At 61.8% G+C, this 13,656-nt stretch overlaps 1 protein-coding gene across 1 annotated transcript; it reads right to left on the reverse strand.

Moving 5' to 3' along the window:
* Positions 1 to 986: 986 nt before the first annotated feature.
* Positions 987 to 13,656, reverse strand: LOC137895028 (low-density lipoprotein receptor-related protein 4-like; the record flags this gene model as incomplete). The annotated part of the gene is given in 38 exon segments (XM_068740509.1): positions 987 to 1,334; positions 1,842 to 1,983; positions 2,086 to 2,173; positions 2,362 to 2,417; positions 2,788 to 2,899; positions 2,970 to 3,083; positions 3,172 to 3,364; positions 3,539 to 3,647; positions 3,833 to 3,967; positions 4,044 to 4,262; positions 4,349 to 4,652; positions 4,727 to 4,952; positions 5,031 to 5,193; positions 5,282 to 5,453; positions 5,532 to 5,618; positions 5,684 to 5,824; positions 5,895 to 6,026; positions 6,291 to 6,480; positions 6,567 to 6,768; positions 7,160 to 7,265; positions 7,344 to 7,425; positions 7,521 to 7,729; positions 8,192 to 8,317; positions 8,391 to 8,567; positions 10,436 to 10,510; positions 10,513 to 10,552; positions 10,554 to 10,636; positions 10,639 to 10,649; positions 10,725 to 10,881; positions 10,979 to 11,209; positions 11,298 to 11,372; positions 11,375 to 11,398; positions 11,401 to 11,421; positions 11,843 to 11,977; positions 12,370 to 12,495; positions 12,565 to 12,690; positions 12,798 to 12,917; positions 13,638 to 13,656. Coding segments are annotated over 38 exon segments (5,076 nt in total), but the record flags the coding sequence as incomplete, so codon positions are not given.

Raw genomic sequence — 13,656 nt, forward strand, 5'->3', positions numbered from 1 at the left:
CGTAAATGTAGAAAAAGCCTGGAGACTGATAAGTCCCGCCCCTTTGGGTCCCGCTGCAGAGTCAGCGAAGACACTCGAGTAGAAAAACGTCCATAAATAAAGTTCATAAAAACACGAGACCCCGGAGGGGACGCGAGACCCCGGAGGAGACGCGAGACCCCGGAGGGGACGCGAGACCCCGGAGGGGACGCGAGACCCCGGAGGGGACATCGTCCGGAGCGTAGCTTAGTGGAGGGAGACAGAGGACTCTGCTTCCTTAGTCCAGCATGGTGCGTGTGTGTGTGTGCGTGTGCGTGTGTGTGTGTGTGTGTGTGTGTGTGTGTGTGCGTGTGTGTGTGTGTGTGTGTGTGTAAGTAGGACGGAGCCCCAGTTTCAGACGGGAGTTGTGTTTCTGGGATCTTAGATGAGTCTTGTGTTGAACCAGCTATAAATACAGGTGTGTGTGTGTGTGTGTGCGTGTGTGTGTGTGTGTGTGTGTGTGTGTCTGTGTGTGTGTGTGTGTGTGTGTGTGCGTGTGTGTGTGTGTGTGTGTGTGTGTCTGTGCGTGTGTGTGTGTGTCTGTGCGTGTGTGTGTGTGTCTGTGTGTGTGTGCGTGTGTGTGTGTGTGTGTGTGTATCTGTGTGTGTGTGTGTGTGTGTCTGTGTGTGTGCGTGTGCGTGTGTGTGTGTGTGTATCTGTGTGTGTGTGTGTGTGCGTGTGTGTGTGTGCGTGTGTGTGTCTGTGTGTGCGTGTGTGTGTGTGCGTGTGTGTGTGTGTGTGTGCGTGTGTGTGTGTGTGTGTGCGTGTGTGTGTGTGTGTGTGTGTATCTGTGTGTGTGTGTGTGTGTGTCTGTGTGTGTGCGTGTGCGTGTGTGTGTGTGTGTATCTGTGTGTGTGTGTGTGTGCGTGTGTGTGTGTGCGTGTGTGTGTCTGTGTGTGCGTGTGTGTGTGTGCGTGTGTGCGTTCAGGTACAGGTTGAGATAAAGCCTGCGGGGCGGGGCGGGGCTCTCACACCTCGCTCTCGGGGGAGGGCTTGCGCGCGGCGGCCCAGCCGCTGTCGGGGGCGTGGGCGTGGCGCTGGGCGTGGCGCTGCGGCGTGATGGCTGACGGGGCGAGGGTCGTGATGGAGGAGCACTCGGACGCCTCCTCCTGCAGGAGCTGCTCCGTCTCGCCGTCGTCCAGCGAGGCGCTGCTCGCCTGCAGGGACACGGTGTCGGTGCGCATGCAGGCGTGCAGGCCGCCTCGGGACGGCTTGACCCGCTTCAGGTCGTCCCAGTAAAGCTCCTCGTTGGACAGGAGGCACACGCCCTCCACGATGCGGATCTTCTCCTTGGCGTAGCCGCCGTCCACGCCCCCCTGGACAACGAGACATCAGTGAGCGTGGCTCCGTGGTCGACCTCACGGCAATCGGTGTGAAGAACAAACGCACACACCATGCTCGTTGAGCTAAACCGTGCGCTCGGCGCTCGGTGCTAGCGGCGCTCGGGGCTAGCGGCGCTCGGGGCTAGCGGCGCTCGGTGCTAGCGGCGCTCGGGGCTAGCGGCGCTCGGGGCTAGCGGCGCACGGCGCTCTACCTCGCAGGGGAAACGTTAGCGTTCGTACATCCGTGTTTCTGTCGAGCCCTTCAGACGCAGGGAGGAGCCTCGATGCTAACGTTAGCTCAGGAGGGTTTCACACACACACGCTAACGCATGCTAACGGGCTCCATGCTGCGTAGCTACCTCTCCACGGGGCAAGTGGGTCAAAAGATAAAGGGGGAGAGGGAGTTGTAGGGGTGAGAGAGCTGAGGAGAGGGGGAAGAAAGGATGAGCATTTCAACACAGCCTGACCCGAAGCCGGTCGTCGCCATGGTTACGGACTGACCTCCTTCTTATATCGAAGCTGGTTGTATATCGGCGGCTTCTGCGACGCCTCGATCTTCACCTCCTGCGTGGACGTCCGGTAGGAGGGGTTACTGTAGGTCAGGTTGCTCACGCCCGGGTCGGCGAACTTTGACTTCCTATGTCTGCGGTTGAAAACAGGAAGAGGACAGCTCGATGGTAAGAACTGTGAGCCGGTTTCAGGGCGGGGCCGAGGGCGGGGCCGAGGACGGGCGCAGGAAGCCGACCTGTAGATGATCAGCGCGGCGATGAGGATCAGGATCGCCAGCATGGTGAGAACGCCACCGATCACGTAGCTGACGTGAAGTCCTTCTCCTTCAACACAGGGTCCAGGTTCAGGACGGCGTGCCCACAGAGCATCACCGTTAGCCCCCCGTTAGCCCCCCGTTAGCCTAGCATCCGGTCACCAACGCCATCACACGATCGGACACCCGAGGGATGGCGTCGGGATTCATTCTGCGTGAATGTGAGACCGTCCCTTTAAGACATCGTCTCGTACTTACCATGAGGCGCCGTCACCACGTCGCTCAAGCAGCCTTCATCGTCGAGGTCGGTGCAGCTGTGAAGAGGAGAAGCGAACCGTCTTTAGGAGCAGCCGTTTGTTCCCGCCCGATTACCGCCGCTCGAGAAGCTCGTCGCGTTTCCTGTCTCAGATGAGCGATCGAGGAAACGAGGAACGCCCGACCTCAACGAGGAACGCCCGACCTCAACGAGGAACGCCCGACCTCAACGAGGAACGCCCGACCTCAACGAGGAACGCCCGACCTCAACGAGGAACGCCCGACCTCAACGAGGAACGCGTTCTCCCTTCCAATCATACCGACGTCAACGAATCCCAAAACGTCCTGAGCAGCTTTTAGCGACCGTTTAAAACCGCCGTTTGTTGGGAGTCTGAGCTCGGCTGCGCTGAAACGCCGCGGGACGCTCACTTGACGAGGGCGGGGCCTCTGTGGGGAGCGTCTGTCGGGGCTTCGGGGATCTCGCTGGGGACTGAAGTGTTGCCGGTTCCTCCGGTGGGCGCCGTGGGAACGTAACCTGAAACTGGGGAACGGAAGCAGATCAGAGCCCGATGGAGACGCCGGTGGGCGTCGGCATCAACGGCGTTCCTCACCGGTGGAGCAGGGTCGCCCGTCGGGTTCGTCGGGACAGGCGCAAACGAAGCTGCTGGTCGTAGCGAAGCAGAGGTGAGTGCAGCCGCCGTTGTTCACGCCGCAGAGGTTGGTACCTGGAGGGGGGGGGTCGGAGGTCGGACACGTCAAATTAAATCGGCTCCACAGGCGGGACGTCGCGGCTTCCTCCACGCCGCCCCTTACCCGTCTGTCTGTGCGGCGATACCACAATAATGTCCATCAGGCCCTCCACGTTGGACAGAACCGTCTCCTTGCTGCGGCCCGTGTGTTTGTCCACGCGCTGGACGGACTTCGTCTGCCAGTCGGTCCAGTAGATCCAGCGGTCTTGCTGCGAGAGTCGGGAGAAAGGGGTTAGAGGGGAGGAGACCGGCTTCAGCTGGAGAAAGGGGGGAGAGAAGAGGAGAAAACACAGACAAGGAGCAGGGGGGGGGCGGGGGGGGGACACATGAGGGTCGGAGTGGAAGAATGGGCTCAGCATGAGACGACCAGTGGAAGTCATGAGTGAGAGACGGCAGGCGAGAGGACGGGGGGGGGCGGAGGCGGGCCTCACCTGCGTGAGCGCGAACGGGTGCGACACGGGACTGACGAGGATCTGACGCAGCTTCCCGTTCAGGTCGGAACTCTCGATCCGGTCCAGGTGGGCGTCGACCCAGAAGATCCTGCAGAAGACAAAACGGGCCGATGTGGGAGGCTGTCAAGTCCGCCGCCAGCTCTAGCTCCACCCCCCAGCTCGAGCTCCGCCCCCCACCTCCAGCTCCACACAGTCCAACTTCTACAACAACCATGACGCTAGCATGAGCCGCTAGCATAAACCCCGTAGCATGCTAGCTACCTGACCTCTGACCTGCGCGTGTCGTAGTCCAGCGTGAGTCCGTTGGGCCAGCCCAGGTCGGTGTTGATCAGAACCTTCCGGTCCGAGCCGTCCAGCTGAGACCGCTCAATCTTTGCGATGTGTCCCCAGTCGGTCCAGAACAGGAAGCTGTGGAGACGAGGCCGCCATGTTGAGGGCGCCGGCGCCCTCAACATGGCGGCCGTGCGACCCGCTTCGCTCTCACCCTTTGCTGGGGAACGCGGCGATGGCTCTGGGCTCATCCAGGCTGTTGTTCACCAGGACTTTACGGCTCCTCCCATCCAGGCGGGCGACCTCGATGGTGTTGCGCCCGGTGTCGGTCCAGTACAGGTTCCGGGCCACCCAGTCCACGGCCAGCCCGTCCGTGGTCTTCAGGCCCTGGCTGATGACCGTCTCCATCCCGCCGCCGTCCAGGTTTACACGCCTAGCGGCGCACACGGAGGGGACGACACGTGAGGCCCGTGGACAGGAAGTCGGGCGAACCCAGGTTCGGCGGAACAGGAAGCGCACCTGATCACGTCCAGGGTGACGTCGGTGTAGTAGAGCTTCCCGTCCACGCCGTCGTAATCCAGCGAGATGACGTTGTGCAGCTCGGGCACCGGCACGTGCACGTCCGTGTGGTCCGGCGTGTCCAGCGAGATTCTGCGCACGCTGACCCGGTTGGAGAACAGCAGGTACGTCTCCGGGGCGTCGTCACATGACCTGCCGTCTCCCTTGAGCAGGATGCCGGTGGGGCAGGCGCAGGAAGTGCCGTTGGGGCGGGGCAGGCACAGGTGGGAGCATCCCCCGTTCCGGCTGCTGCACTTATTCAAACCTGGAGGAGAGGAGGAGCTAATGCAGGAGGGGGAGGTGCTAAAGCCAAACCGGCGTCTCCGCGTCCCCACTCACCCAGCGGCCTGTCCCGGTCCACGGCCTGGATGTCCATCAGGCCCGGGAGGTTGGCCCGCACCGTGATGGCGCCGGCGCCCGTGTCCTTGTCCGCCCTCTGGATGCTGCGGCTCTGCCAGTCGGTCCAGTAGATGTGGCGTCCCAGCAGGGTCAGCCCGTACGGGTGCTGGACCGGCGTCACCAGGGTGCGGCGGTTCTGCCCGCTCAGGTCGGCCGCCTCGATACGCTGGGGGCGCCCGGCGAGGAACACGATCAGCGGCGCGACGAGTGGACTCGTAGTCGAAGGCGAGGCGGCGCCACTGACCTCGGTGTGGGCGTCGGCCCACAGCAGCTGCGCGCCGGCCGTGTCGATGGCGAGGCCGTTGGGCCAGCCCAGGTTGCTGCTGATGAGGACCCGGCGGTCCGATCCGTCCATGGAGGAGCGCTCCAGCTTGGCGTGCTCGCCCCAGTCGGTCCAGAACAAGCAACTGGACGAAGACAAAGACAGACAGGGGGACGCTTCTGTGAGCTAGCGGACGCGGCCATCAGAGGGGACACGAACGCCGGAAGCCCCACCCCATCTCGTGGTAGAGGGCGATGGCCCGCGGGCTGTCCAGGTTCTGCCAGATCAGAACCGCCCTCATGGAACCGTCCAGGTTGGCCACCTCGATGCGGTTGGTCCCCGTGTCCGTCCAGTAGATCTTCCTGCCGACGGCGTCCACCGCCAAGCCGTCGGTCGTCATCAGGCCTGCAGGGAGAGGACACGGCGGTGGAGGCGTGGCTCTCTGAGCGGACGGCGCCGCCCGTCACACGGCCACGCCCTCACCTGTAGAGACAATGTCCTCGTGCGCGTTGCCGTCGACGCTGGCTCTGCTGATTCTCTTCAGGGTGCTGTCGGACCAGTAGACCTTACCTGCCGGGGGACACGCCAGTCAGGACGGACGAGACGGGCGGCGGGACAGAAGCCGCCGCACAAACCTTCTCTGGGGTCGACCCCGATGGCGATGGTGTTCTTCATGGAGACGTTGACGGCCAGAACCACGTCAGCGAAGTAGGGGACGTCCAGGGACACCGTCCGGATGTCCGTCCTCCGGGCGAAGACCAGGAAGCGGCTCATCCCTTCACACAGACACGCGTTAGCAGCGCCGGCCGGACCAGACGCTCGTCCCTGTCCGCGTCCGCGTCCTACCAGGGGTGCAGGTCTTCCCATCCGCCTGCAGGTTGATCCCAGTGGGACAGGCGCAGCCGGAGGCGCTGGGAGGCGGAGCCAGCAGACACAGGTGGCTGCAGCCGCCGTTGTTCACCAAACACGGGCTACGAACTGCAGACGGAGACACACAGACGGACGCGGCTCAGCGACCCTCCCGCTTCCAGGCCGGGAATGGAGGACGTCAGGGGGACAAAGACGCTGGACGCCCCGGGGAGACACCGGAAAGTCCCACACGTCAAGGAGACGAGAGCGCCCGAGGCTCGGTGGCCTCTCAGGATCGGTTTACCTGCCCCCCCGCCCCGCCCCCCCCGCCCACGCGATATCCGCTCCCTTTTGTTGGACGTCCCACGGTGACGGGGCTGTGGACGCACTGACCCGTGTCCCGCTGGCGGTGGAACATGTGAATGTCCATGAGGTTCTCCAGGTTCTCGGCCAGCGTCCGGCGTCCCAGGCCGGTCAGCTTGCTGGCGCTCTGGATGCTCTTGGACTGCCAGTCGGTCCAGTACAGCTTGTCCTCGTGGACAGTCAGGCCAAAGGGGTGGGGCAACTGGCTGCCAATCAAAACCTGCGAGCGGAGACAGCGGGGACAGCGGTAACCAAAAACCGCCTCAGGTCTCTGGAGAGCAGGACGCCAGTCGGGACGGCGGTCACCTGCCGGTCCGACCCGTCCAGGTTTCCAAACTCCACGGTCTTCATGCCGGCGTCGGCCCAGTACAGGCGCTGCGTCTCGTGGTCGATGGCGAGCCCGTTGGGCCAGGTCAGGTTGCTGGAGACGATGACCACACGGCCGGAGGCGTCCATTCCTGCTCGCTCGATCTTCGGGCTGGCGCCCCAGTCGGTCCAGTACATGAAGCTACGGAGACAGACGGAGGGGGACGGACGGGGACGGAGGGGGACGGACGAGGACGGACGGAGGGGGACGGAGGAGGACGGACGGGGGACGGAGGAGGACGGACGGGGACGGAGAGGGATGGAGGAGGACGGACGAGGACGGAGGGGGACGGAGGAGGACGGAGGGGGACGGAGGGGGACGGAGGGGGACGGATGGGGACGGAGGAGGACGGAGGGGGACGGAGGATGGACGGAGGGGGACAGAGGGGGATGGACGGGGACGGACGAGGACGGAGGAGGACGGAGGGGGACGGAGGAGGACGGAGGGGGACGGAGGGGGACGGAGGGGGACGGAGGGGGACGTCGTGTGAAGAGCTCCGGATTGTTATTTTTCCAACTGTTGTTCGTCTCACCCAGAAATCGGGTCCACGACGATGTCCCTGGGCCGGTCCAGGTTCTCCCAGATCAGGACGGTCCGCATGCCCCCGTCAGCGTTCGAGACCTCGATACGATCCGTACCTGAGGAACCCGAGACGCAACATGAGGACGAGAACCCCGAAAGCGTGGCGTCAGAACCCGCGGGACGAGTCCGATTACCGGCGTCGGTCCAGTAGAGCTTGCTGGTCACCCAGTCCATCGCCAGACCTGCTGGACTCTCCAGACTGGTGTCCACCACCACCTGGAGAGACAGGACAACGGCCGTCTGTTCTTTAGGGTCGCTGCAGGTCCAGGTCTGGCCCACTAGGTGGCGCGAGGACACAGAGACACACCCACCTCCTGCCCGGTGCCGTTCCACAGCGCCCTGTTGATGGAGTCGGTGGTGACGTCCGTCCAGTAGACGTAGCCGTCTTTAGCGTCCCAATCCAGCGCCACGGCGTTACGCACGTCAGCCAGAGGGATGACATCATCGGACATGTCCTCTGTGTCGAAGCTGATTCGTCGGATGTCCGTCCTTCGGGCAAAAAGCAGGAACTTGTCAAGACCTGATTAAAGACCAAAGGTCTTCTGTCAGTCTTCTAGATTTAACAGTGAACAGAGCAGAACACACAACAAGCGGGCGTGAACCCATGACATCATGAACCGCCAGCAAAGGGGCGTGGCCCAGATCGACGCCACCTCACGTGTCAGATGAATTTATAATCAGGTTTAAATTTAAAGTGTTTTTCAAGTCGTCTCCTGATCGTTACGGATCAATAAAAACAGGAAACACTACGGCGGTTCTGTTCAGACCCACGAGAACGAACCCAAACAGTTTACTGGGCCAGAACCTTCGGTCCAGACGGGACCGTTTAAGGTCACCGGCATGCGTCCGATCACGGCGAGTGTCCCTCGTATTTTAGGCTGAAACACGGCGTGCAGGTAAACGGGTCTGGGAGGCGCCATAGATCAAAGGAGGCGCTTGATGATGTCATCCACACACCAGTAACATGACACCGCGGACTCACCGTCGGCACAGGTGTGCTGGTCGACCTTCCTGAAGCCGGTGGGACAGGCGCAGGTGTTGGTCCTGTTGCCGGGGAGACACAGGTGGCTGCAGCCGCCGTTGTCGCTGCCGCAGCGGTTCCTGCCACCTACGGGCGAGACAGAGGTCAGCGAGTCGCACCGGCTGCGGGCGGGGCCGCGCCGCCGGCCGCCCCCACCCACCTGCGGGCTGCCGCTGGGGGTGCAGCGTGTGGATGTCCATGGGGAAGTGCAGCTTGTTGCGGATCATCTCCTGGTTCTTGCCGGTGAACTTGTTGGCGCTGTTGATGCTCTTGGTGTGCCAGTCGGTCCAGTAGAGGCTGTCCTCGAACACCGTGATGGCGAACGGGTGGGGGAGGCCTGCAGGGGGAGGGCAGGGGTTAGGGACAGGTACGCAGAGCATCTGGCTTTAAGGGGCGGAGCCAGGACAGGTACGCAGAGCGAGCACCGGCTTTAAAGGGCGGAGCCCAGGACAGGTACGCAGAGCATCTGGCTTTAAGGGGCGGAGCCAGGACAGGTACGCAGAGCGAGCACCGGCTTTAAGGGGCGGAGCCCAGGACAGGTACGCAGAGCATCTGGCTTTAAGGGGCGGAGCCAGGACAGGTACGCAGAGCGAGCACCGGCTTTAAGGGGCGGAGCCAGGACAGGTACGCAGAGCATCCGGCTTTAAGGGGCGGAGCCAGGACAGGTACGCAGAGCGAGCACCGGCTTTAAAGGGCGGAGCCAGGACAGGTACGCAGAGCGAGCACCGGCTTTAAAGGGCGGAGCCCAGGACAGGTACGCAGAGCATCTGGCTTTAAGGGGCGGAGCCAGGACAGGTACGCAGAGCGAGCACCGGCTTTAAAGGGCGGAGCCCAGGACAGGTACGCAGAGCATCTGGCTTTAAGGGGCGGAGCCAGGACAGGTACGCAAAGCAAGCATCTGGCTTTAAGGGGCGGAGCCCAGGACAGGTACGCAGAGCATCTGGTTTTAAGGGGCGGAGCCAGGACAGGTACGCAGAGCATCTGGGTTTAAGGGGCGGAGCCAGAACACGCAGAGCAAGCACCGGCTTTAAGGGGGGGGGGGGGGGTGGAGCCCAGTGTAGTTTAGAACCTAAACCCGGTCATGTTACAGGTGGGGGGGGGTTATACAACACAAACAGCGCTGGAGTAGGCAAAGTGAGGAGTACCCGCCTCCACCAGCAGGGGGCGGTGCTTCACATTCTGATGAAGAAGCTTTGGCCTCCCATTTTCGCTCCTCTTCCTCATCAGATGCTTCATCCACAATGGAAATGAATCATAAGCAGTTATTGATCCCGTCTAGTTCCGTTTTAGCTGATCGATCCAATCAAAGTGATTTCTTCGCCCGTAATAAAGTGAAAAGGTCAGCTGCTACCGGTGCCTGTGGAGGACACAAAGCAGGCCCACGGATCAACGTCCCACTGGGTTCACAGCCCCCCCCACGCTGCTGGTGCTGAGACATCAACGGGTTCTAGTTTCAGGACCGCAGAACCTGGTTCCAGTCCCGTTATCCAACGTTGTCCACCAGGAGGCGCTGCTGCACCGGAGGGTCGCCGGAAAATCACGACTGCATACCAATACCACACACACACACACACACACACACACACACACACACGGGAACACACACACACACACACACGCACACACACACACACACACACACACACACACACACACACACACACACGCACACACACACACACACACGGGAAACACACACACACACACACACACACGCACACACACACACGCACACACACCCGCCCCCCAGCTTCCTGTCCCCACCTAGAGCTACACAGGTGTGCAGACTGGATGGTGGCGTTATCTGTAGCAGTCTGTAACCCGACTCCAATAACGGTACAGCTGGCGCGATCCAGCGAGCACGCACACACACACGCACAACACAGCACACACACGCACACACACACACACACACTCGTCCCATTTGTCCTGCGTGTTGTCTGAGCAAACAGAGGCTGTGGACAAAAGGACAGGACAATTATAGCCTTTATCCTGAGAGCACACATTAAGGAAGCACGTGCACACACACACACACACACAACACACTCAGTCCCTTTCTCGCTCTTAAACGCTCTTTTTCAGAATAACGTCTTCCTGGACTCTGGATCCGATCTGAATCGCCGACCTTCTGATTGATTGATGAATTATTTCTGATCATCTGAACGCCCCCGTGCCCCCGTGTCCCCGTGCCCCCCGTCTCCTCACCGTGGCTGATGACGGCCTTGCGGTTGCGTCCGTCCAGGTCGGCCCTCTCGATCACGTGGTGCTTGGCGTCCACCCGTACATGCGGCGGCCGGCGTAGTCGATGGTGAGCCCGTTGGGCCCAGAACAGGTGCGTCGGCGACGACCGCCGGTCGGAGCCGTCCATGTTGGCGTACTCGATGCGAGGCGTGTTGCCCCAGTCGTCCAGTAGATCTTCCTGAGGGAGGCGGGACAGGCGGCGTTAGCCGGGGACGCCGCGCCGCGGCGCGCCGCACGGCGCCGGGCTACGTACCCCTCCACGGGGTGCAGCGCGATGGCTCGGGGCTTCTCCATCTTCTGCCACAGCAGCACTTTGCGGTGCGTCCCGTCCAGGTTGGACACCTCGATCCGGGACGTCCCAGAGTCCGTCCAGTACAACTTGTCATGGATCCAGTCTATGGCCAGCCCACCTGAAGGGGAGGAGCCTCAGTGACCAGCTTTCAGGAGCCTGGTAGCATGCTAACTTTAGCTTAGCATAAAGGCTGGCGCAGCTAGCCCGGCACCCACCTGGGCTCTCCAGGCCGGTCGAGACCACCTCCTCCACGTTGGAGCCGTTCAGGTTGGCCTTCATGATGCGGTCCAGCGTCACGTCGGACCAGAACACCAGCTCGCGGCTGTGGTGGAAGTCCAGCGCGATGGCGTTCTCCAGGTTGTTGAGCAGCAGCGTGTACTCGGAGCGGTGCGGCAGAACCTGCCGGATGTCGATCCGGTTGGCGAACAGCAGAACCGGCTCCGGACCTGAAGGAGGACGAGGGTGAGAGACGGAGCAGGAGGTTCAACGCCCCCGCCATGAGCAGAACCCGGGTCGGAGGGACGGGGTTCTTACCCAGAGCCTTGCAGCTGCGCTTGTCGGGTCGGAGCTCGTAGCCCTGAACGCACCAGCACCGGAACCCCCCTCGGCGTTGGTGCAGCCCTGGCTGCAGTAGCGTCCTCGGCGCACTCGTCCACATCTGGACCGGACCACAGAGGAAGACAAGGGGGTCGACGGAGACCTGGGACCCGAGCCCCGGCAGACCCGGCCCAGCCCGCCCTGACACACACACACACACACACACACACACGCGCACACGCCCACACACGCACACACACACACACGCACACACACAGACACACACACACACGCACACACACGCACGCACACACATGCACACACACACACACACACACACACACGCACACACACACAGACACACACACACACACACACAGACACACACACACACACGCACACACACACACGCCCACATACACACGCACACGTCCACACACACACGCACACACGCACACGTCCACACACACACGCACGCACACACACGCCCACACACACACACACACACACACACACACACACACACACACCCACACACGTACCCTGGCAGGCCTTGCTGTCGTCCATCAGCCGGTACCCGGTGTGGCAGGTACATTGGACCAGCCCCCGGACCATCTGACACTTCTGGGAGCAGCCGCCATTATTCTGGTTACAGTTGCCCTCGCTGGAGCGCGGACCTGCCGCACGCACGCACACACACGCACACACACGCACACACACACACGCGCACACATGCAGCGCGTCAAAATACAACCCCACTGTATTAGGGGCCCGCCTCCTCAGACGGTGAGCGCCCAATCTGCACACGATCCGGGCCGGCTGGTTCTAAAGGTTCCTCTGGGCCTCCAGAGTCCAGAGGAACCTGGTCAGAACTCTGGCCGGATTGGAACCGGTCGCTTGCGTGTTCCGGTATATTTGGGCGTCGCCTTCTATTTAACCCTCTTAACGGTGCTTGTGATGTCACGCTGGGGAGGCGGTCTTGCCCCGGGTCTTGCCCGGGTCTTGCCCCGGGTCTTGCCCCGCCTTCCCTCTGAATTCCAACGGCCCATTTCGGCTGCGGGCGACTCACGGCAGTCGTGGTGGGGCCGCTCGTCGCTGTCGTCGCCGCAGTCGTTGACCTCGTTGCAGACCTTCCTCTGGCCGATGCAGCGCCCGTTCCCACACGGGAACTGATCCGGAGCGCACGGAGGACTCTCTGCAGGGAGCGGCGGGCGGTGATCAGCTGTTGCCATGACGACGTTCTCTTTAGCTGCCGGGGTCCTACCAGTCTTCTCGCAGCCCTCTTCATCGCTGTGGTCGGAGCAGTCATCCTCGCCATCGCACCTCCAGGACAGACGGACGCAGCGTCCGGTTCCACAGCGGAACTGGTCGGCCGTGCACATGGAGGTGGCTGCAGGACGCGCACGGACACACACACACACACACGGGGTCGTCAGGACGTCAAATGAAAGAGTGAGCCGACGTAAACGAGGTTCAGGAACCCCCGATTCCACTCACTGCAGTTCCTTTCGTCTGATTGGTCGTCACAGTCGAACTCGCCGTCGCACCTCCAGCCGGCGTTGATGCACATCCCGCTGCTGCACATGAACTCCACCGATCTGCAGGGCTGGTGGGAAGCTGCACGCACACACACACACACACGCATTGATTTATCGACGGCACCGATTGGCTGCCGCTCTGCCGCACCAACAGATTATTGACGATTTAGACAAACGAGGCGGTTCTGGCGTCGGCCCGGGCCCGACAGACCCGGTATCTCCTCAGATGCTCCTCAGATCATCTCAGTGGAGATCAGATCCTTTGATTCTCCGCCTCTTCTCTACATGTGATCAGATCAAAGTGAAGCTCAGGCTGGCAGCAGATGATGGAGCAGAAGATTAGAGCTGAATCAAACACGAGCGTCTTACGCCTCGAGTGTGTGCGTGTGTGTGCGTGCGTGCGTGTGCGTGTGTGTGTGCGTGTGTGTGACAAACGCAGGTCTGAGCACATCAAAGCTGCAGTGGGCGGGAGATAAGGAGGAACAAAATGACAAGCGGGAGGATGAAAGGAAAGAAATACAGGAAAGAGAAGAGAGAGATGATGAAAACAGCAGGTGGCTCGCCCATCGAGAGAGAGCGAGGGAGATGGAGGAGAGAGAGGCCTCGTCTCTAACAAAGCGCCCTTCATGCGTCTGGAGCGGGCGATGCCAAGGAATGCCGTCGGAGGACGGGCCGCCGCCTCCCGTCTGAGCGTCCACAACAATCCGTTTATTACGACGTGTTCGAACACCTCAGAACGGATTCCAGACGGATCGTAGCGTCACGCCGCTGAATAAAGAGGTGAAGGGGCGGGGCTTACAGCAGTCCGACTCGTCCGA

This window comes from Brachionichthys hirsutus, chromosome 1, assembly GCF_040956055.1.
Source record: "Brachionichthys hirsutus isolate HB-005 chromosome 1, CSIRO-AGI_Bhir_v1, whole genome shotgun sequence".
In the NCBI taxonomy this organism is placed as follows: domain Eukaryota; kingdom Metazoa; phylum Chordata; class Actinopteri; order Lophiiformes; family Brachionichthyidae; genus Brachionichthys; species Brachionichthys hirsutus.